General features: G+C 39.8%; 1 protein-coding gene across 4 annotated transcripts in view; it reads right to left on the reverse strand.

Annotated features, from left to right (window-relative positions):
* The window catches only part of CDK6 (cyclin dependent kinase 6), a 105,923-nt gene that overhangs the window by 69,645 nt on the left and 10,749 nt on the right, over positions 1–25,529 (reverse strand). For all 4 annotated transcript variants that reach the window (XM_081833861.1, XM_081833863.1, XM_081833862.1 and 1 more), the window contains exon 3: positions 4,185–4,320. In XM_081833861.1, the coding sequence (XP_081689987.1) occupies positions 4,185–4,320 (136 nt within the window). The remainder of the gene's footprint in view (positions 1–4,184; positions 4,321–25,529) is intronic.

A 25,529-nucleotide genomic window follows, 5' to 3' on the forward strand; every position in this document is an offset into this window, starting at 1 on the left:
CCCTGCCCAAATGTGTGGATATCTCTTAGATTCTGTAATATCAGATCTGCTTTACTGAAGTGAAAATAATCTTATCAGGTAAGTATCTAAAGGATTAAGTACCCAAACAGTGCATCTCTGTTATTTCACTCGTGTCTTCATTCGTAGTTTTCTGTTTGCTGGCAGCAACACTCTAACTTTCCCATAATGTGTACTTTGTTTGAGTTTATTTTAAAAATGGGGAAAACTCTCAAAATAAAGGCAGTTCTATGTATACTGATTTGAAACCCGACGAACCAGAAACTGGACTGGCACGCTGGTTATCAGAAATAGTGACGAAGAGAGAGGGAAAAGTTGTGTAAATGTGTTCAAACATAGGAAGAAATGAAGTGGAGAATCTCTGTTCTGTATACGTGGTTCTTTGGTGTTGTCGTTTTCAAAGAGTGAGCACCAAGTTAAGTACCGTATTTTTTGCACCATAACACTCACTTTTTCCCTCCTAGAAAGTAAGGGGAAATGTCTGTGCGTGTTATGGAGGGAATGCCTACGGGTGGCATGCCTACGGATTTTCCTCCTCTAAAAACTACGTGCGTGTTATGGTCGGGTGCGTGTTATAGAGCGAAAAATACAGTACCTCCACATCTGTCTGATTTCAATAGGAGAGTTAAGTATATTCTTTACTTAACTGTTTATATACTTTGGGGGGGGAATGATGAAATTCATAACTGGAAAAGATGTTTGCTTGGGTTTTCTTAGTCTCTTCCCAATAGCCTCCAAAAGAGCTTGCATGGATTTGAAAAGAAACAATAACTGTCCCAGGATATTGCTATTTTTTTGTAAGTGCAAGGATTTCATTTTTTTCACGTATGGAAATTGCATTATTCCTGACTGATCATTAAAGGTTTTTGTGAAGACTCAAAAAATGAGTTACATAATATGGTATCCTTGATTTCAGAATCCTATAGCTCCTTACTAATCTGCAAATAGCTATCACAGGTCCTTAATGATGTCCTGTGCTTGATTCTGAAATTTTGATTTGACAAACCTATGGAATATAAGTGGAGATTTCCCATGCACCCCCTGCAGACAGGAGGTGAAGGTATTTTCAAATTAGCATATGATCACCACAACTATGTGGGTTAAATTATGCAAGGCTGTTTGATGCAGGCTCTCATCTTGGAGAAGGTTGGTGACAATTTGATCTCATTAACTTAAGTATCACTGATTTCAGTAAAATTCACTTCCAATTAAGCCTATAAGTAGGATTGAATGCTAACAATCCAATGCTGTTTACAGGCAACTTCCATTTTAGGTGTGAGAAATATGCATGCGATTGTGCACAGTAACGAACCTGGAAGTGACCAGAAACGTCATAAAGACATCACTGAAACATCACTAAAAGGGCAGAACGAGGGTGGAAAGGGGCGTTTGCAAGATTTTTCAGTGGGTTTCTGATTTCATGCAAGCACAGAATGACCCAGAATGCAACCCCCATGTAAATTGGGGGCTGCCTGTACTTGGAACGAAGTCTTATTCATTTCAGTGGGGCTTATTTCCACTTAAAACTACACAGGACTGTAGCTTTAGCATGCCAGAAAAGGACTTTGTTGCTCCTGCAAAGTGTCTACCAGATTGTTGGCACTTAATTAAGCAGCAGTAGAATTAAAAGTAAAAATGGAATTAGTAACACAACACATTCACTATGTTTTTCAAATAGGCAAATGTAAAATATCCATGTACTTTTCAGGAAATAATGATTTTTATATTTATATACAATGACTTCACTTTTTGCTAAATTCTAGCAACGCTCATGATTTTAAAACTCTGGGGTTCCTCAGCTTTTGTTTATTTCACTGTTATTTATATATATCTGTCCTGGAGTTTTTCATCTTGTGCATTGTGCCAATACTCAAATATGATCAACTGATTATGAGCATCAGTGACAGATGGCAAATGGCTCTTGCCTCAACACTGAAAACTGACATTCTCAGAGAAGCCAGATCTTCACAGTAATTGATTCTTTGTCATGCAATGATGTCATGCGTTGCCTGTTTTATGGACAGAATGGAAAATGCAAAGCATACAGAATGGGCAACAGACGTGCAGTCCATTCCACTTAGACTGTGAAAACCTCACAATGGACAGCTGCCGAAATGGGGTAAAATATGGCAAGCATTCTTTAGAGCTGGCAATAACTAGCAGCCTGGTCCCATGCCCTATTGCAGAGTTATAGTGGAGCACAGCATCCACCACTGAGTATATCATTAAAGATAGTACCCATTGCTCAAACATGGCATTCTGGCTTTACTTTTTTTATAGCAGATGTATATGTAATGACCCAAAGGGACGCGGGTGGCGCTGTGGGTAAAACCTCAGTGCCTAGGACTTGCCGATCATATGGTCGGCGGTTCGAATCCCCATGATGGGGTGAGCTCCCGTCGTTCGGTCCCAGCTCCTGCCCACCTAGCAGTTCGAAAGCACTCTTAAGTGCAAGTAGATAAATAGGGACCGCTTTATAGTGGGAAGGTAAACGGCGTTTCCGTGTGCTGCGCTAGTGCTGGCTCACCAGCTGCAGCTTCGTCACGCTGGCCACGTGACCCGGAAGTGTCTTCGGACGGCGCCGGCTCACGGCCTCTAGAGCGAGATGAGCACGCAACCCCAGAGTCGGACACGACTGGCCCGTACGGGCAGGGGTACCTTTACCTTTACTATATGTAATGACCATATCTAGTAGATGTCAAAGGATTTCCAATTTGTTTCCAGATACAATTCAAGGTCCTAGGCTTTGACTTATGAAGTTCTAAGTGACCTGTAATCAATGTCTGAAGGATGTCCTCTTCTATATGAACATGCCCATTCTTTAAGATCTCAAGTCCTACCCCGAGCATTCTTATCTTCAGAGGCTGAGTTGTACCTGGGGCAGGGCCTTTTTTGTAGTGGCACCCCCTCCTATGGAGAGCCCCCCTGAATAAATATTTGCCTAGTGCCTACTTTTTATCATTTAGACATTGAGTGATGCCTGTTTTTTCTCTCAAGCTTTTGGTTAAGGACATGATAATTTGTTGCTGGCAGCTCTTGTGTATTCATCGTTTTAGTGTATTTCTTATATTAACTGCAAGCCACCATGAGCATTTTGCAGAAAGATCAAAATATTTAAAATATATGAATCAAATAAAAAAACCATGCCTGCCCAAGTGATAGCATCAAGCCTTTATACCCAGCCAGATGGGCGAGGTATAAATAATAAAATAAATTTATTATTACTATCTGCCTCTTATACTGGACAAAACTGGACAGGCTCTTTCTGCCTTCCAGCTGTCTAATAGACTTATCAAAAACACATAAACACGAGTCACAGGAACATGATAGTGGAATGCACTAAAATACAATACAGGAATATTCTGGATAACAAATAAATAACAAAATCATATAAATATATGAAGCTGCTTGATGTTGAGTCAGACCATTGCTCCATATAGTTTACTACTGGGTACAACAGGATTAGCTAACATTGTGCTCTCCGGATATCGCTGGACTACAATTCCTATCACCCTCTGCAACCATGACCAGAGATCTGGTATGATGAAAACTGCAGACCACCAACATTTGAATGATAGCACTTTCGCTACCCCAATCAACTGGCAGCAACTTTCCAAAAAGCAGTTCCATGCTCTTTCTGGACCTACCTGAGATGCCACTGGGCTTCTGTCTACAAAACATGAGCTCTACTGCTGAGCTATGGTTCTTTACTAGAGGCTGATAATAAATACAGAGGCCCAGTTCAGCTGTGAACCATGGTTTGCTGGTACAAGCACAAGCAATGGGAAGCCTCAGGCTCATAAACACTTTCCTCCCCTTTCCCCATATGTACCCAGCCTTTAGATAAATGGGGGTATGACTAGAAGCTTCTGATTCTGATTTACAACAAACTGTAGTTTGTGATTTTAGATGAACACTGCAAACTGGTTTATTCAAACCACTTGTTCTCAACCCAAAAGCTGAAACCATGATGAAGAGCATTTTTTATAAATAATTATAAATTATTTTTATAAGAACCAATGCCTCCGAATTTGAGAGAGAGGTAATTAATTTAATCTCCTCTAAATCAGATAGAAGTCATCCTGAAAATGCTTCTGCTGTATGTTTGTCTTTAGCATATTATTCCATAAAATTATGTACAAACCTCCCCTACCCTTCTTTGATACCTTTATAGTTTCGCTAGGCACACCAGGCTCTGGAACTTTATTCAAATAAGTGGTCAAGTCTTGATCAACATGTTCAAACACCAGTGTTAGTTTCGTCTCTCGGTCTGTTCGGGATGCTGTGCATACATCGAACAACCTAAGAAAGGGGAAAAACACATAAATGCTAAGTAAATGAGTGGAAACCAGCAAAAGATTAGTGTTAGAAACTGAGATATGAAAGCTAGGATCTAAATGGCACCTTAAACCTAGATTATGGGCACAAAACCAAATGTCTAGGCATTTTTTTTTATAATACAAAGCTGAAAATGAATGAACTGCAGCTAAAATATTATGTTCATTTTTCACATTGTCTTGTCCTTCCCCTGCCCACCCCCTAATATTCTTAAGAGGGTCTCTTCTCCAGTCTTCGGAGTAGCTGGAAGTTGGAAGGCAGAAAAAGGTCCTCTCATCCTTCAACTCTGCAGTTTTAATATGAAATCTTAGCCACAGTACTGCGCCCAGAGCTTAGAAGCTGCTCATACTAATGATATTCCCAGTCACAAAATGCGCCTAGAATAATGGGAGTTTTGAACACTGCAAAGGAGTCCTTTGAAATAACTTTCATTTATTATGAAACATGACATGCAGAAAGATCCTGCTGAATCTGGGTACCAAACACACAGATATCTAGCAAGAGGTATTCTGAGGCATATGGCCACTGATTCTGGAAGCAGAATCTTCTTCTTTGGTGATCACTCATAGCAGAGTAAGACTGTCTTCAAAGAACACGGTCTTAACAGTGAGTCTGTAAGTGACTGTGGAGGCCAATTCTGGATCTACATGTCCTTCCACAGTAGAAGCACAAAATTACCTTGAGAGTCTTTAAACCTCTTTTGTTGACCACCAGCATTACACTTTCCATTTTAAAGTTCAGAATAGAGTAGTTGCTTTGGAAGATGATAATCAGGCAAGTTCCCCTGCATTCCCAAGTTATAGGTAAACATTTTTTGGAGACACTGTTGCTGAAATCTTTCAAGGAGTTGAAGATGGTGCTTATAAGTGGTCCATGTTTCACAAACATACAGTAAGCTTGGTAGTACAATAGCTTTGTAAACAAGCATTTTGGTTTCCCAGCGAATGTTCTGGTTCTCAAACCTCCTGCACGTCAAGGAAGAAAGCTGCACTCGCATCAATGTTGGCCCTTGTGGAAAGATAACTGCTGAGGTAGGAGAAGTGATTGACTTTCCAATGTTACACCATTGAGTTGGATTTGTGGCGCTGCAGAGGGATTCTTTTCTGCTTGTTGGTGCAGCACTTTGGTGTTTTGGATGTTGAGTGATAGGCCAAGCTTTTCGTAAGATTCTGCGAAAGCTTACACATTGTCATCAGCATACTGAAGCTCTATGACCTTACTCTTTGCTTTCAGCCTACTCAGATTAAAGAGCTTTCCATCTGTTCGATATATGATTTCTACTCCGGTGGGAAGTTTCCCTTCAACAAAGTGTAGGATCATGGCAATGAAAATAATAGAGTTGGGTGAATACAGCCATTGCGGCTAGCAGCCACTGAGTCTTATCCTCCCTGAATTTGTCTAATCCCCTTTTAACGCAATCCAAGAGAACAGCCATCAGTACATATTGTAGGAGACAATTACATAGTTTAACTGTCTGCTATGTAAAGAAGTACTTTTGTGTGTTCTGAATTTTCCAATTTTCAGTTTCATTGGATGACCCCACATAATAGTATTATTATACATCATGTATAATATTATGCACTTTTATCATGTCCCTCTTTACTAATTTCTCCCCCCATCCAAATACTGTAGGCTTTCCTCATAGGGGAGTTGTTGCTCCAGGTCCTTGAGCACTTTGCTTCTCTGTACAGCTATCGGTATGTTCAAAGGGAAAGGGAGGTGTATCAAGCAGTTTGCCCCCATCACCACCCTTTCCAAGAAGCATAAACTATGGAGAAAGGGAAGATCCAGTGAAAGTAGCAATTTACTTTTCCAAACTCGGTACATACTACACAGCTGAATCTGCCCTAGACATGCACTCTTTCTAGGCTCCACTTTCAACTGCTTCCTACCAACTTTAATTTCTCTCTTGAAGATACCATCTGCCCCTTGTAAGTAAGTTGTGTATTCTATAATACCAGACAGGTCACAATGCAGTTAAGAAAAATATAGTTAAGAAAAATGCTTTGCCTTTGTCTAGAACTTTTTCATCTTCAGATATCAAAGGAAGTTTGCAAATTGGGTAAGCATTAATATCCCAAAGAACAAAGAGCCGAACCAACCTGCAAGTGGAAGCACAGTAATCTTTCAGTTAAGATTCTGATCTGCCATTTCAGAGATTACCTGGGCTAAGCAGAGAAGCCCCAATTAACCCAGAGCTGAATGGGGCTTGTACTAGCTTACAGACTTCAGCCAAATTCATTTTCAAGTTAAAGGAAAATTGGAAGATGAGTTCCTGAAGTACTTCTACCTTGCAGTAGACAAAGAGTCGCCAGAGAAATAACTAAAGGATGAATTTAAATATCTGTTAATTTTTTTTAAGCAATGTAGTATTTTTATTGTACAGATGATGCTTTATAACATGGTATCTTCTAGCAAATCCAGTGAGAGATGTTAGTCTTCAGTGAAGCTAACCCAGGTAACTTGATGAATGACAGGAACATAGTTGCACTACATATATTTAAAAAGTACAGAAAAAGAACTGGTATAGAATAATGGCTTGCAATTATACTGGGTTTGTCCATGTGTCTGTCTAGATGTAGCAGTAGCTAGATTACCTGTGAATGTAGCTGCTCACGCAAAATGGCTACTTGTGAATTCACTGTAGTTTTAGAGGAGGGGACTCATGGAACTGTGGTGGAGCAGAAACAATCCATGCATGAACTCTCCCTTCCAGCATGAAACTGTTCACGTTACTCAGTGACCATCACCTTGCGAAAGGTCCTTTGAATCTTCTCTGCCATGGCTTATGTATTATCTGGCCTTGGAAACTAGTGCAGTAAAAGTAGATATGTGTCTACCGCTGCAGTCACAAAAATGAATTATGAAGCCTTTACCAAATCCATTTTAAAAAAATTATAATACATTAGGCATCTCTTTGAAACTGAGAAGTGGTAGGATCATCATGCAAAGAGAAAACCTCACACACTGAGAAATAAAGGTACCGACCCATTCTGTCTCACCCTATCTGTACATCTATACAAATTCTAAGTGGCCTAGTACAGTTTAAAATCTTGTGTTCCTTGTCCATAGTATAAATATGCCAATTTTAAGTTATTTCTTTATCAGTCTTTCATGCGACAAAAACTTTCCTCAGACACAAGGACAGGTTCCAGTTGTATACTTGTGGCGGTGTTTTCCTACATAGGTAAAACCGCCCGTTTTCAAGGATCAAAATAAGAATAGACAAATTCATGGAGGAAAAAAGGACTTTGAGTCATGATGGCTATGTGTGCCATGTCCGTTATCAGAGGCAGTATGTCTCTGAACACTATTTGCTGGGGATCGTGAGCAAGAGGCTGCTACTGTGCTCATAGCTTTTGTCTGATCCTGCAGAGATCTTCTTAGATTCAGTTAGGTAAGGAACATGTGCCTTTGCACAGCAGGACTACTATGGGCTGAAGTCACTAGTTAAATTTAAATTCCCTGAAATTTGTCAGGAGTTAATAATTTGCAATATATTTATATAAATCATGTATCACAGTAAACAAACATAGAGGAGCCAGGCAGGTATGAGATCTGAACATAAACATTGGAAAATATTTCCAACTGTATGTTTTTGTTAAACAACATTTACTTAATTTTTAAACACCTTTTTTTGCCAAGTATTTAATACATTGGCAAAGCTACTCTTTCACCTAATGCAGTATTTTTAAAAAGATTCCTCTGTGTAGAATGTGAACACCATCAATATTCTGCACATTTCTTCTAGAGGTCAATCAAATGCTTACAGCTGCCAGGTCCCTTGGCTGTAAAGGGTTTTACACCTCTGGCTCCTGACTGTATAGTGCTAGTGATTTGGGGGTTGGCGGCATTGTTTCTTTTTTCATTCATTTATTTTTGTTGTGCATTCTGTTTCATCATATAATGTTGTCATGAAGAATTATCTTGGGAAATACACAACTGGAAAAGTGGTATAAGTTTAATTAATAAGTAACATTAAACTACAATATGTTTTAACATCTTGCCCAAGCTACTTGGCTTGATATTATTATTCTACCCATGTGCATGGCAAGCAAGTGGAGGATGATTTGTTCTGGCCAAGTTTCTGTGGCTGGGTTCTTTTAGTGACTGATCAACCTCCCTGTCAAACTCAGTATTTTGAGTACTCACTGCAGAATCTGAGTGCGTAGGACAGGCTAAAAATCCAAGGGCACAATCCACCAGGGTCCTCTCCAGTACAGAGAGCACTGCTAAGGAACAGGACTTCAATGAGATCTGCATGAGATAATTCCCCGGTATAGTTGTATGCACATAGCAAACAAATATGGAGTAGAACTCAAGAGTTGTTCCAAAGCTTATTTGAAATCCATATATCTATTTTACTTTCTGGAAAGTGTGAGGAGGGACTTTTAATTTATTTGTTTTGTTACATTTTTAATCCAATTCATCAGAAATAAATAATGGGCCACTTTCCCCAAAGTCTCAGAGAAATAAATACGTTTTTCACTGCCTATGGAAAGAATGTGATTGGGGGCAGGTGGCAGCAGCCACAATTCAGTGGGGAGGGAATTCATGACTAGGATTCCAAAACTGCCCTGGAGAAAGTTACCACCAGACAGGCCATGCTACCAGGTTGCAGAATGTTGGCAACCACAAATTGTTCATAAATTCTATGAGACACTTTGAAAGCACAAATATTATACATATCAATATTTCATTATATCAAGCAATTGGTATCAATGGATTAATAATAATAATAATAATAATAATAATAATAATAATAATAATAATTTATATGCAGCCCATCTGAGTGGGTTGCCCCAGCCACTCTGGGCAGCTTCTAACAAAGTATAAAACCACAGTAAAACATCAAACAATAAAAACTTCCCATTACAGCTATCTGCTTTATTTTAATTTATTTTTTTTACTGAACTGTATAATATATATTTTAAACAAAACGTGGGTATCTGCCTTGATATTTTGAGAGCCAAATAATTCAATGCCATGTCTTTAGAACACCATTTAAAGCTACCCACATGTGAATCTGTTGGAACAAGTTTGTCAATTCAAACTGTCAGGTTCTGAGTACAATAGGACTGTTATAATTGTGTACAGTTGTACCTTGGATCTTGAATTCCCTGGAACTTGGACGTTTTGGCTCCCAAACATCGCAAACACGGAAGTGATTGTTCTGGTTCTTTTTCCAAAACGTTCTTTTGGAATCCGACAGCGCTTCTACGGATTCTGATTGGCTACAGGAGCTTCCTGCAGCCAATCAGAAGCCGTAATTTGATTTTCGAACATTCTGTAAGTCAAACGGACTTCCGGGACGGATTCCGTTCGACTTCCAAGGTACGACTGTACACTGAATCGGGGGGGGGGGGGGAGAGCAGGATCATTTCCACTGGTGCCCAATGAACGTATTTTAGAAACCAAAGAATGTAAGGTAAGCCTGCTGGATCAGGTCAACAGCCCACCTAGTCCAGCAACCTGTTCTCACAGTGGCTGACCAGATGCCTGTGGGAAGTCTGCAAGCTGGACATGAGTGCAAGAGCACTCTGCCCACCTGTGATTCCCACCAACTGGTATTCAGAGTCATAATGCCTCTGTTTATGTACCTACATGTGTTCTCAACATACATTCAGAACATCATCTAGAATACTTTAGATATGCATATCTAAAGCATGGTTTCTAATTGCATTTATACAGAGCGTATGCAGGTACAGTTTGTTTGTACATGAATAGGCTCTTTTAATAGTGATGCTGAATGGGGAGGAGAGGGGAGGGGTAGCAGGTGTGACTCCACTTCCCAAGTGCACGCATTCAGTGTACAATATTGTAACATATTCAAAATCCTAACTCCCTCTGTTCAAGACAAAGGAATGCACACCTGCAGATCTTCTGAATATCTTTTTCTTGACAAAGGGCTTATGTGGAGCTCAAAGACTCTCAGTAGGGCTACCTAGTGTTCCACAACCAAGATAAAATTATATAGTTTGTTTTAATACAGTTTAAGCTGCAACACTATGCCCACTTTCTCAGCAATACAATGTGGGTCAATGGAGAGCAATGTGCATCAGGTTGTTAGTCTCATAGAATTCAACAAGTTCATTTAAATCAAAGTACTTCAGGATGTAGATTGGAAGGTAAAACAATTAAAGCTTGGTCTTGTCATTTTGGAATTATGCACACATTAGGCTTTTGTTCTCATTTACTCCAGAGTACTAGCCATCAGCGTCTGTCCACAGCAAAATAGAGTTCTCAATTACTTCAAGCCTCTCCATAGAAATAAGTGTGTAGCTACCTAATTACAAATGGGGTTGTTGGTTCTACATACAGCAACAGGGCAACATGTACACAAACCCTGAAGTTTCACTCCTTCACAAAACACATTTTAGGAACACATCAGTCTGTCTCCCAGGCATTAATTCCCTAGGACAAATATATGGTGTAGATTAAAGGTAAAGGTAAAGGTAACCCTGACCATTAGGTCCAGTCATGAGCGACTCTGGGGTTGCGGCGCTCATCTCGCTTTATTGGCTGAGGGAGCTGGTGTACAGCTTCCGGGTCATGTGGCCAGCATGACTAAGCCGCTTCTGGCGAACCAGAGCAGTGCACGGAAATGCCGTTTACTTTCCCGCTGGAGAGGCACCTACCGTATTTTTCGCCCTATAGGACGCACCGGCTCATAGGACGCACCTAAATTTGGGGGGGGGGAATAAAGGGGGGGAAATTATTTTCCCCCCAGGCGTGGGGCTGGGGCGGGGGAAGCCCGAGCTTCCCCCGACCCCAGCCCCCAGAACATGCAGCTCTCCGCAAGCTGGAGACCAGGCCGGGCTCCCACGGCTTGCAGAGAGCTGCGCGAAGCTAAGCCTGGGCACGCTTCGCCTCCCCGCTGTCCCCCGAGCTTGTGGGGCTCTCCTGAAGCCTGGAGAGCGAGAGGGGTCGGTGCGCACCAACCCCCCTCTCTCTCCAGGCTTCAGCGAAAGCCTGCATTCGCCCCATAGGACATACACACATTTCCCCTTCATTTTTGGAGGGGGAAAAGTGCGTCCTATAGGGCGAAAAATACGGTATTTATCTACTTGCACTTTGACGTGCTTTCGAACTGCTAGGTTGGCAGGAGCAGGGACCGAGCAACGGGAGTTCACCCCGTCGCGGGGATTCAAACCGCCGACCTTCTGATCGGCAAGTCCTAGGCTCTGTGGTTTAACCCACAGCGCCGCCCGCATCCCTATGGTGTAGATTAGCCAATCACAAATATAGCCAGCAACTGTTCCCATCGACATAAAGCACTTCTAGCAGCTGCATTAGTGGGAGTTGTTACATGCCAATATCCATGGTTAACCAGTTCACACAATATGGTTATCCATGGGAGTGCCAACCTGTGCGTGCAACCATTGTATACAATTTGTGCAAAGAAGCTATGTGTACCCAATCGTAAGACTATATTATGGATTTAGCTGTATTAACATGAATGCCCTCTCCCAAGGTAACTATAGTTCTAAGGCTCTTTTAGCACAACACTCTGTCCAAAGTACACTTGCTAGGATTCTCCGGGAGACACCAAGTTCAAAACTGGTTTAAAACTGTAGTAGGTATACCCAGTGTCAGCACCTCTGAATTAACAATAGCAGGAAGAACATTCTAAAGATCTTGAAATATTTTGAAGACAGTAAACTGAACAAGTACCCTTTACCCGTCTGTCCCTAATTGAGCATAAATATCTACAACTACAGCCACAAATGCTATCTAAACTAAGCACCTTTAAGTAGAACATGTATTAGGCCTTAATACTACAAAACAACTTCTAGCAATGTCTCTGCCAAATATTTCTGGAAGAATCAGACAACACCATGAGAAACACCCTCTTGCTTGGGTAAGAATTCTTTATTACAAACTGTATCCTTTTTATATCCACTGTGAAAATCATACAGATGTGTTTCCATAACAGTTGCCTACTATGTTAAAAATAATGAGTTACTCAAAAGTACTTCTGGGTTCCCCCTCCTACCCACCCATTTTCTGCTTATTATAACTTTGTAACAAGCCAGAACATGTGAAAAACTTGCTTCAAAAGGCTACATTATGTGCAGGTATAATAAAGAGAAATGCATCCAAATTAATACAAGATTTGCCTACTGAATGCCGTAAATACAACCTATTGTATGTTTTCATTCTTTACAACGATTAAAATTAAGAAAGGCAAGAGAAACATCAAGGAGAAATGTCGGGTTCCCAGCTGCAGTCCCTCTTCCTCTCTTCCTCTCTCCCTTTCTACCTGCCCCTTTGCCATTTCCTTGGCAGTGGCAAGGAATTATCAGCATTACCAATAAGGCATCACCTGTGGCCTCAAGTTTTTAGGAGTCTAAAGATCTCTGGAGGGAAAGAAAGGCTCTGTGCAAAAAATACACTCAGTCTGTTCCAGAAACAATTCATCAGGCAGGTAAGGAAGAGTTGTGGCAACTTCCTAGCAGGTGGGCAGCTGCTGCTTACGGGGAGGGATAGAGATAGGGGGCCCGTTGGTGCAGTACAAATGCATTGGTGGAGTCAGTCTTGCACTCCTGCCAGTGTGTCTGTACTAGGCTGACCTTTCTTGCCCCTCTTCCTCCCATTAAGCAGTAGCAATCTACCTGCCAGGAAACTAGCATACCAGCTCCATCCCACCTGACCAGATGCTTCTGGCCTCCTCTCTCTTGTTTTTAAACTTCATTTGGTACTGGTGGCTGTTTTTGAGACAAAACTATTTGCATGCCACTGAACTAAAACAATATTCTGGGGAAACTGATCTGTACATCCCGGGTAAGTCACATCATACAGTGGTTTTGAGACTGCACTACTTCAGACTGTAGATGAGGGACTGCTTGTCTGAATACCCCCTATGTAAACAAACAAACAAACAAACACCCAATCTTCCTGCATATGGAATATAAGCAAATCAGGAGGAAGTATGGGGTAGAGCTATTTTTGCATGGCCAGCAAGATGTTGATTTAGTGGACCATTTAAACATGCAATACCTCACTGTGGGTTAAACCACAGAGCCTAGGACTTGCCGATCAGAAGGTCGGTGGTTAGAATCCCCGCCACGGGGTGAACTCCCGTTGCTCAGTCCCTGCTCCTGCCAACCTAGCAGTTCGAAAGCACGTCAAAGTGCAAGTAGATAAATAGGTACTGCTCCGGCAGGAAGGTAAACGGCGTTTCCGTGCGCTGCTCTGGTTCGCCAGAAGCGGCTTAGTCATGCTGGTCACATGACCTGGAAGCTGTTCGCCAGCTCCCTCGGCCAATAAAGCGAGATGAGTGCCGCAACCCCAGAGTCGGCCACGACTGGACCTAATGGTTAGAGGTCCCTTTACCTTTTTTCACCTCACTTGACACAGAACAGTAACAGAAACTTGGTAATGTGCAGAACAGCTCTCAGCCAATTCTCACATGTATGTTCATCACCCTACCTGCAGAACCAAGAAATGACTTGCACCCATGAACAAACCATCATAGTCTATTTACCACACAGGAGTTTCAGACCATCCAGTGTCAACATATCCCAGTGGTCTCACGTTCACACATTCAGCTGCTAGTCATCAACTGCTGAGTAATCAAATGATGAGAACGCAATAGGTATGCATGGAGGCGTGAACAAGGTAATATACAGGTGATGGCACTGCACCAGCAAGGAAGTTATTATATTGCATCTTATTGGGCAACAGAGGGTTCATAGGATGAGGTCTGAACAGATTATACTCTTTGTTTTACTCCTATGTCAGCGTGCACACAAGCGAGTTCTTTTGAAAATGAAGTAAACAGCTCAGGATCATGGCCAACTCAGTAAGGTCAGCCTGGGCAATCTTTCAGTACACAGTTTTTGCCTTTGGGCATCTCCACAGTACTGATTCCTCTAGCCCTAGACTTGTTTTGAGGTGTCATTGTCCTGACTGCCAAATTCTACCGTGGTTTGGGGATGGAGACAAATGTCTGGTAGGGACTAGGCTGAAACCACCAAACTAATTTTCACTTCCACAGCTTGTGCCCAAGAGTTATAAAGGCCAGTGCCTCATTAACACACCATGTCACCAGCCCCGTAAAAGGTCTCATTGTTAGGCATCAAGGAAACAGCGCCCAATAATGTGTTCTTTCCATCCCTCCCTTCTTGCTTTTTCAGTACATCACTCTTTTCCAGACATGCCAACCCTTCTTAATCATTTTTGTCTGGAGGTATATTTCTTACTTTCTTTTTAATAGTTTAAGGAGAAGCATGCCTAGTGAGATGTCACTATAGCCAACACTTTATCCTAGGAGGCAGCTGGACCTATTCAATGAACAATAATAATTACAGCACGCATCTACGTTTCTGTTCAGATGTCTTCTTCAATTGATTGACTGGGCACAAACTGTGAATTGAGGGATGTCTGAGGAATTCATTCTTTCCAAATTCTTATATGAAATGACTCAACCCACGCTTCCCAGTTAATGCATGGATCAGAAATTAGCTATCCTAAAGATTTCATACATCTCCAAATGTTATCAGCAGTTATAAACTAATAAAAATACACATTTAAATACTCGTTTTGAGAGAAAATATACAGTACATACATATTTAAATATTGAGTTTGGGATAAGATGAATTCACAGCACATTTCTGTATTTTTCAACTCAAAAGTAAGTTCAGCTGAGTTCACTGGGGAGAGTCTCAAGGGAAGAATGAGAAGCCTTCCTGCCCGGCCTGCGATTCCTCACCCCTGGAGTTATGACTTCTTTAAGAAAGATGAGTTTTGAGGACAAAGTGTTGGTACTACAGGGAAATTCTGGGAACCAGGCATAAGCCCCCGCAAAGAACAGTGGGCGGGGTCATTTAAGACTACGGTCCTATACATACTTACAAGGAACTGGAAGTAAGTCCCACTGAAATAACTGGGACGTACTTCTGAGTAGATATGTCTCACTGAACTGTGAGGCAGCAGACCTTTAGGTAACTGAAGGGGGCAGAGTTGGAAGAATGAAGAAAATGGGGCAAGATATGCATTGAAGGGCTTCTGATATTCCCAGATGAGTTATGGCTGGCACAACCATCTATAAGGCAGCTAGGCAAAGCCTCCATACTTGAAAGGCACTTCAATTGATATCAATAAGCATTACATCCTATTTAAGATTGACAGTGGCAAGCAAGTTTTATTGTATCTTAAGTGACAGCTTAATTTGCAGCTTGTTTCAAAAAGCCATGGCTTAGTGAAGTGATGAAATGTTGTCTCAAAGGGTAGGAGCAAAACCATGGTTGCTAATGAGGGAATATCTAGTCGCAGAAGCATTATTAATGCACAAGAAAAATTAAATTCTATGGCAGCTTTTGATTATGTACTGTAATCAAAATAAAACTTTTGCACAGAATCACTAGCATTGCTTGGAAGAATGTGAAAAGAATAAAATTTATTTTGCATTGTTAACTGATAAAATAATTTGTTTTTCTTATGGAAGCACTGAACTACAGAAAGGATAATACTTAATTTGTAAAATAAGAGTCAAATAAGGAAACTTCCAATGATGAATGTGTCGTTCTGAATATCCTGAAGAAGCAACTCTTTACCCTGTCCTTTAACACTTGGCAGATTTTTAGGATACACCCTGTTATCCCAATTGTAAATTGTTTTAACTGATTTTAATATTGCATATTTATACTGCCCTGGGCGGACCAAAAATCCAATAAATTAATAACTCAAAGTCTCTAACAAGGCTACAGCAGATATAACGCTGCCCTCCCAACTTTGTAACCTTGCCGTCAAATACAAAATTACTTTTTTTGCAATTGCGATAATTTTCTGAAACATATTAAAATCACTTCTACATTATAAACCATTTTAATCACAAATGTGCAGTATGTCCACCCTCTGCATCTTTTGTTGACTTTTTTTTTTAAATAGCGCTTCCTAATTTCCCATAATTTATTTCTTTAATCTCAAACTCTTCCTCCTCCAGTTCACTAAATTCATTTCATTTGGAAATAAAATCAGGCAACTACTCTCTGATAACTCTGATAGTTAATCATATGCATGGGGATAAAATAAAATAAACTGCCTTTTAATCTTGCTTTTTAAAAGTAAATTTTGAAGTGAGATTTCTGATGCAGTGCTTTGACAACTGGGCTATCCAGCAAAAAGGTAGGAAAGAGTGTGAATTTACTCTGTGTGTGTGTGTGTGTGCGCGCGCGTGTGCGTGTGATTATCTTCCCACAATTTTTAATTTCAAATTTTGAAGTGAAGAATTACAAAATATCTCTGCTCTTGTTGGAACTTTCAAACTGATCTTAATTTGCTGGGGTTCCCCTCCTGCCCTAGAGAAAGTACATTTGTTAACTTAATCTGCTTTCTGAAAGTTTTTTTTTAAAAAAGCAGGGTTTAGTGTAGACTTAAAATAAAATAAAAACTCCACTTAAACTGTTCTATCATTTAGTTCATTTGTGTCACTTTCTGTAATTTCCCCCAATATCTTATTACCAGTAAGTACTTTCCCAACTCCTACTGCCAGGCAAAAATGAAAGCACTATTAGTTAAGAAATGATTGAGGGGGCTTGCTCTAATCAAATTAGACCAGCCAAATGTTCCTTTCAAAGGTAACTGTCTACTCAGCAGCTGTATGCAAACTACCAGATCAAATGTGTGTGTGGGGGGGGAATAAAGATGCAAAATCCTCCCCCCTCTTTCCACAACTCCCATTTACACTATAAGTCTAGCTTGAAAGATTGAGAGAAACAAAACCCATGCACAGGGAAATGCATTCACACAACACTTGGAGAAGAAATGTGCTAGTCTGGGAAACATTAAAGCTGACACAGCCAGTATATATCATGATAATTCTGAGAGGGGAATTCCTCAGAAATACTAAACAGCAACAGATACTTTGAGTCATTACCCAAGTTTCATCTGTAGAGTTTCATCTACATATGTTAAAACTACCCAACACTTCATGGCAAATATATATATATATCTCATTTTAAAGCAAGTCTTTTCATTCTGCTGAGGTTAGATTAACAAGATTCAAATAAAGTGATAATGACTCATTTTATATCTTACATAAACAAACATGGGGAATGCCTACAACAACATGGGCACACCAAAATCTGTTTTCTTTTCCGATTGTTCTCTTTTCAGCAGCCCCACCTTCTCTAGGAATCATAGAATTGTATTATAAAGCTAAAAATGACTATTTAAAACTGTGTGACTTTCTGATCATAACCTACATGCACACTTGGTTGTATTAGTCAGGTTCCTTCCCAAATTAGTTGACTCAGTTTTTCAGTGGAAACTCCAGGATCAACAAAAGAGTTTACAAGAATTAAAGGTCTACGTGTGCCCTTTAACTTTTATTAGAAATGACTTCTGATGTGGTAACTTCACTGACAATGACATAACAAGTGAACATTTATTTATTAAAATTTATATACCACTTCACTGTAAGAAAAATAATCCACTGTCCACTCGGAGTAGCCCTTTGGGGTCCCAGAGGTCTCAGATGTCTCTTCCCCATCACCTGCTACCTGATTACTACATCTGAATAAGCCAGGTATTGATCCTGGTAACTTCTGCGTGTAAAGCTTCTGCTCTGCCACTGAGATTAGGTCCCTTCCGGTTTAGGGCTGATCCCCTAAAATCCAACTCCCAGCCCATACCAAGCTGGTCGTGTTCATTTACTATCATGCAGAGGGCTCATGATAAATCCTGTCCCTGGAAATTGTCAGAAATTATACTTTCTGTGGCATGATAAAAATGTGCTCTTCTGTTACTTGGCACAGATCTGACAGTCCAACATAAGATGGTGTATGATAATTTGGGAAATATATATTTATCTCTTCTAAAATCAGGAAAATATGTGTGTGTTGCCAAGTACACTAATATATGTAAAAGTCTCACTGGCCTTGTTCTCATATAATGGTAAACCATAGTTAATAGTTTACTGTGAATCCCTAACTCTTGGTCACTTGTTTCCATCCTACAGACTCCCATGAGAGGTGGACGACTCTCTTTGCTTTGAGGTTTATAAACAGAGGCTGGGTGGCCATCTTTCATATATGGTCTAGCTGAAATTCTTGCATTTCGGGGAGTTGGACGAGATGACCTTTGGATGCCTTCCAACTCTACAATTCTATTATACTATGCTCATGCTCAGAGAAAATAAACCATGACCCTTGGCTTAGCATTATGTCTGAACCAGGCTTCTGGTTGCTTTTACTCACGAAGAATCAGGATCCGTAGCCAAGGTTTGCTCTTGCCTTAATCATGGTTTGTTGGAGCAAAACAAACCACAATCTCTGGTTCAGTTGTAATGCTAAGCAAGGGACTGTATTTTGTTTCCTCTGCACACTAGCAAAGAGGAGACAAAACAGCCTTGAAAGGTGTGTTAACAGCAAATAACAATTAACTATGGTTTACCCTGACATGCAAACTGGACCAACATTGGCACCAATTCACCTGTAAATGCTGATATTATCTTAATATCAATGTAGTTATTTATATTTATTTGTATGCAGCTAATATATCAGTCTACCACTTTTATGAAAAACTTATTGTAAGTCAGGAACTATGGCAGTTAATTGAGAAGCATTTTGAGTTTTGGGCATATGAATATTTCCTTTTAAAACCTTTTTCTCAGAGGAAAACTATAAACCACATTACACCATTCTCCATGGAAACTGACAAAACATTTTCCCCTATAAATAGCAAGTGCTTTTCAGCTCAAATGTATAGCACTTCAAAATGTTACCAATGCTTATTTCATTACAACATTATTGCTATTATAATATGGAACATATTTATTGAATAATTTATCTAAGCAAAGGAATGTCTTCTTTCGGTTCAGGAAAACGCTATATATTAATTACATATGACTCTTGTGCCTTTCTAAGCCCATATGTATAATATTTTAAAACCACTTGTTCATCATTGCATCAGAATGTGTAGAGTTTACGTAGAGAACACAAAGTAAAGCACACATGTTTTGCTGACAAACGGAGTTCTAAAAATGCACCAAGAGCAATGATCCTTCTTAATTCTAAGAAAGCTTGCTAGCCATTTGGGAGGCACTACAGGCCTATAGTGATACAGACAGATGTTCCTGCACACAGCAGTGTCAAATTTCTTTTACTGTAAATGACCATCCTAAATACCCTTAAACCCCAAAAGATAAAAGGCTCTGATTTGCTACTCTTTCTTGGGCTATGTCAAGGAATTTACTGTCCTGGACTGCCTGTATATCTTATGGGAATGTAATACAGGCAAAAGGTAAAGGTAAAGGACCCTTGGACGGTTAAGTCCAGTCAAAAGCAACTATGGGGTACAGCGCTCATCTCGCTTTCGGGCCGAGGGAGCTGGTGTTTGTCCACAGACAGCTTTCTGGGTCTTGTGGCCAGCATGACTAAACCGCTTCTGGTGCCAACGGCACACAGTGATGGAAGCCTGAGAGCACGGAAATGCCGTTTACCCTTCCTGCCACAGCAGTGCCTATTTATCTACTTGCACTGGCATGCTTTCAAACTGCTAAGTTGGCAGAAGCTGGGACAGAGCTGGGACATCAAGCCCAAGAGGCCCATTGCCTTGTTGCAACTTATTTAGGGAGTATAGGGTTAACTAGCTATGTATTCAGGCACCTGCTATTGCATGTGTGCAGGACACAACTATCCTTGAGGTAGGGGGGAAAGTTTCTTTGCGCAAGCATAAATCCTTGCACTAATGGAACATTTTACCCACTGCTACATTAGATACAACCCAATAGAATTATCATTATAATATAAATGCCCATGCTCACTGCTGTCCATTTAACATGTGGAAGAAATGTTGACTGTATGAAAGCAGTTGTCTTTCAAGATCACATGAAAGAACTGCTTTGGATCCAAGATGACAATGAAGCCTTGCTATGGGGTCTTATGAACAACACTGAATTGGCATAAAAATCAGTCCACGTGTGCTACAACAGCAACCATAAGGAATTCAAAGTTCAACAGCTGTGCAGGCAGGGGTAGGAAAACCTACCACAGTAACAATTAACTTCAAAAAAGAGAACACCACAAAATGCAGACATTAGTTAGAAGATAATTAAAGGGACAGACAAAAAACAGCCATGCCACTTAAGATGCTCACAAGAAATGTCTTTCTCCTAATGTTAAAAGACAAAAGGCAATCCCAGAAGGAGCCATCATGGCTAAATTTTAAGAGGTCAATAATGTTATTCTGTTTGTTTATTTATTTACACTGTTCAACTAACTAGACTTCCACAGCAGCTATATATGGCGTTCAAGGTATTCTGATCAAGGCTCCAGGCAGAAAGAAGAAATATTGTCAGCTTCTTCCCCATACAGCAAGGGTGCTAACTACCATCTAAAAAGGGATGTCAAATATTGGTTAGGAATATAAATGATGAGCTTGGAAGTCCCTAGTGCAAATGTCAGCTCAGCTGCTGACTTAGCCTCAGACGGTCTACAGTAAGGGAATAATTATGGTGACCATACAGTGTTGTTGCGATAATTATATGTGAACTGCTTTGAGCACTTAGGAAAATCTCTCTCTAGCTCTCCATAAATATATAAATAATACACACAAACACACATATTTGGGAGGCAGAGAAAACACTTATCTTCATATCTTCATATCTTCTGTGCTCTTCCAATTATGCTTTATGTAATTTTCTGTTTATTGTTTGACGCCTGATTCTTCACAGAACATCCTCTAAGGATCAAACCAGAGTCTTCAAGAATCCCTGCCAATCTACATCGCAAGGGTCATCAATTTTGAGTGCACCTCCTGAACAGTCCCTTTTTTGGGTAATTTTTTTGGTGTGTGTTATCATTTCATGTATTTAAAACAGAAACGAATGGTACCTATTGAGTCCTGAGGGGTTTGGCACATTAACCTGTCAGGCACCAGCAACACCCAAGCTCAAAGCAAAACTTTAACCAGTATGTATGCCAAGACCTGCCCACCTATTTCAGAAGTCTGGTGTGGCTTGACGGGAACACTGAGAGAAGTTGTGTCATCATTCAGACAAAGCCATACCGCAAGGCAGCTTTGTCAGCCTGGCACCCTCCAGATGGTTTAGACTGCAACTCCCTTCAGCTTCAGGTTGTGAAAGCTTCTGTATGGTCATCACACCACGTGGAAAGTGGTTGGTGATGACAGTGAGAGGCCATCATTGGATGGGAGAGGTCCAACCATGTTGCTGGCACACCTGACAGGAAACAATATGGTTCGCAAGACCTCTGTAAAACCATTTTCTTCAGCTCCTGTGGCATTTTTTTTTTTTTTTGAAAGTTGCACAAAGAATAGGAGCAATACTTTTTGGCCTCCCTAGAGGTTGTATTCCCATGTTTTAGGAGACATCGTTAGTAATACAATATCTCATGTAGTCTGATTCATGATTTTGGAGCTGAAGCTAATTTTCCTCAATTGGTGCCTTGGGAGTTAACAAACAAAAAAAAGAAAAAGATAGGTTGTTTTCCCAAAAAAGAAATTGTGCACCGAGTGTTTTTGTGAGCTTAGAAATCACTACTTCTATCACACATAACTAATTTTACTAGAAATAGCTACATATACCAGCATCTTGGGCTGCTTCCTAAGCAACAAGCACAGAACTCAGATTACTGCATTCTAGTATGGCTTTTTTGTGTACCCAAAGCTTAGAGAATAACTCCTCAAAACATTTAACACGATATTTCTAGGAGAAAACAAAGTTCCAAGAATCAAGTGGAGGGGAAACTACAAGCATAGGTATTATCTGCCTATAGAACTTGAAGACACTGAACGCTTTAAACTTTCAGTGACTACATTTAATTGAAATGCAAATTACGATTTTTGTTATGACCTATGGTCCAAACAAATAAATTCTCCATTGAAAATGTAGCAATTTAGCTTAAAATATCCCAGTTCTGAGTCATATTCTATAAATGCAGATTCTAGTATATGCAAGCTAATGGAGCTGAATGCAACAAGTATAATCAGAAGAATTCTTACAGATGCATTACAGCAGGAAATACTCCTAATTTTACACACAGGAATTTCCTGAATCCAATATGTCATTTATTCCTGGCAAAGTCTCTCCTTTGTCTACGTATACTTCATGTTTTCCGCAAGCAGAGCAGCAGTAACTTACATAACTAGTGGACATATTTGTGCCAGATTTATCTACTGTGCACAATAAAGGCTAATTAAGCATTTCATCTTCTCATTTGAACTCTGGGCTGGATACACTAAGTTTATCTTACTAAATACATTTGAAATGTCAAGATTCTTAAAAAACAAAACACAGTAAGATGTGCTTATGTCCATGGTATGCCAAACAGACATTTAGACAAAAGACTGATTGGTTTTCTATGTAGGGGAAAGGTGAAACACAGAACATTTACACCCGGACAATTCTTTCAAAGGGAGCTCATAGTGCTCTAAACTGCAGATTCTGTTGCGAATGTTTCTAGGGTCAGATTGATTACGTAAGGCTGCTTATGTTCTGCACGTACCTAGACGATAGTGTTTGGCATTTAGGAAAGCTATATGAAAGAGCATTTCTTCAAGATCCTGCACAGAGAGCTTTATTAGTCCTGCTACCTGAGGTTCTTCCAGGAATTAAAACGTGGGAGGGAGTTCGTTCTGTGCTTTATCTTGGTGAAGTGATCTCGTTGATGTAGTTAACATCTGTAGTCCAAAACTCCATGATGTGCACAGGGACCTGGGGGTGCAGCACTTTCACCCCAGCAGGGCCATCAGATTGAGGATTATGGCAAGGACATGGAGACTCAGGCCTCATTTGATTATTTGAAAGGGCAATCTGGTATTTAAATTAATGGCTAAAATCTAAAAGATATATAACAAAATAAGTGGATTATAAAGTTATCTAAAATAAGAGAACACCCAAAACTTAGTTGGATACTATGCTATATGATCCAAACAGGGTTGCCCAAAATTGGGTCTCCAGCAGTTTTTTGACTACAACTCCCATCATGCCTAGCTAGCAGGGCCAGTGGCCAGGAATGATGGGACCTGTAGTACAAAATAACAGCTGGAGACCCAAGTTTGGGAAACCCTGATCTAAAGATATGGAAGAAAGAGGGTAATAGAGAATGACACAAGTTGTTGCAATATGTTTTCTCTTCTTTATTTTATGGTTATTGAAGATTAATGATACAACCCTGAGATACCTCCTCACAAATAGGCCTCATAATCAATTAGTCTTAAGATGATGGGCCTTCTAAACTTCGTTTTAGAAGAAATAAACATTCAGCCTTCTAAACTATTACAATATTAATTTGATTGAGCGTTGGTCATTTATTTTGTATTTTATGATTTTATTTTTTAAGACGTTTCAATTATTTTTTGTATGCCACCATAATATTTTTGGTGATTCAAAGGTATTACTATAAATAAATTGTATGCAGTCACTGTACAAGGCCTTTAAATATGTCAATTTTACAGTTTCTGGGTAGTTCAAGAATAAATGTTATTACAAATAACCAACAGAGTTTGTTAGGAGGAAGTCATATGAGACCAACACAGTTTCTTTATTTAAATAAAGAAGTGGTTTAGTAGAAAAAGATGCTAATCATATTTGGATTTCAGCAAGACTTTTAACTTCCTACAAAAGCTTGATATATATGAGTATAAGGTAGATGAACAGTTAGTTGAATACTGCACTCAGAGAGTAATAATTAACAGGTTTTAACTAGATTGTACTCTACTGAAATCAATGGAGTTTGATCAGCAGCAGTACTGGGTGGGATGGAATTATCTTTTGCACAAAATAATCCCATCCACCATCTTAAACAAACTACAGTTTACCCAGTCTTCCTAATGACAAGACAGATCTTTCACTGCATCTAAAAAAGGCAGAAAATAAGGGTTTTCAAACCTACTTGACTTTGCACATATAAAATTACTTTGTAAACACAAATGTTACTGTTTATCTTAATGGATTCCAAAATAAGAAACTCAATGTGAAGATTTATTATGGATTAATTATATACTTCAGAATTGCTTAGAAGATGTCACAAAAACTCCCAAGCCTGATTCTTTCCAAATTCTATCATGATTCTTGGTATGTACGGGCACGATTTTCTATGATTAATCACCATTCAGACTTGAACCTCACATTATCACATATCTAACATGTTACTCATCTGAAGAAATGTATGATTAAAAGTACTGAGACTACACCCATGAAAGTGGTCAACGAGTCCTGTTCTCCAGCTATCACAATTACCAGCAAGAACACAATGAAAATAATGTAGATTTGAACACACAAGACTGTCTGGTTGCTGACAGGAAGCCTTGCACTGTTTTGAACAAAACTAAACTAAAGTTGTCATGTATCAGAGCAGCAATAATGAAAATAAGTCAGTTCTATTTTCTGACTTCTCCCACAATCAACCAACTTCAGAGTGATGAAGGACAAGAATTGCTGACAGAAATAGGACTACCACTGTGGACTAACAAGTAATGGCTCCTTTGGGAAGAAGGAAGGAGTATGAATTTATTTTTAAAAATTAAAAAGTAATGTACTTCCAGGCCACATACAGCTGGGTTCTATACCATCTGTCAATCAATTGAGGTTCTGTTTCACTAGATGGCTTGTGTCCAACATACTTGCCAGACCACCACCTATCCCATGACCGACCATGATTTTAAGGTATGCTTTAGACCGATCCTTAGGCACACTGAGACATGAAGGGCAAGTCTAAGCATCTTTTGGAAATGTTTTTTTTTAAAAAAAAAATCAGGCAGAGATTTTGGTGGCCTGAGTTAAGGTTGCAGCTGAGCAAGATTTCAACCTTTAATATTTTTATTTACATGTTCATTTTGAATTTTACATATTACTTTTAACATTTTAAGCATTAGAAAGCTACTTAACCAAGAACAAATTCTGAGCTTTCTAAAACTGCAGAATTGTCCTGCCTAGTATAAAAGATTCTTATTGCCACATAGGCAGTGTTTAGTAGCGCTAAAATAGCACCAGCTTTTACTAGGCACAACTAATACCCAGGACAAAAGAGCTTCTCTCTTTCTATTCTTCCTTTTTTGTGCTGAAAAAGACCACAGCTTACATGTGGCTCCATGCCCATCCACTCAAATACTTAAGTCACACACCTATGCCTCTGGAGATGGATGTTTGAATGCGTGGGAGGCAGAGCTCAAGAAAAGGTGGGTTAGGCAGGTTGGCAAAACATACA

Source organism: Podarcis erhardii, assembly GCF_964252035.2.
Source record: "Podarcis erhardii genome assembly, chromosome: 12".
NCBI classification, from domain to species: Eukaryota; Metazoa; Chordata; class Lepidosauria; order Squamata; family Lacertidae; genus Podarcis; species Podarcis erhardii.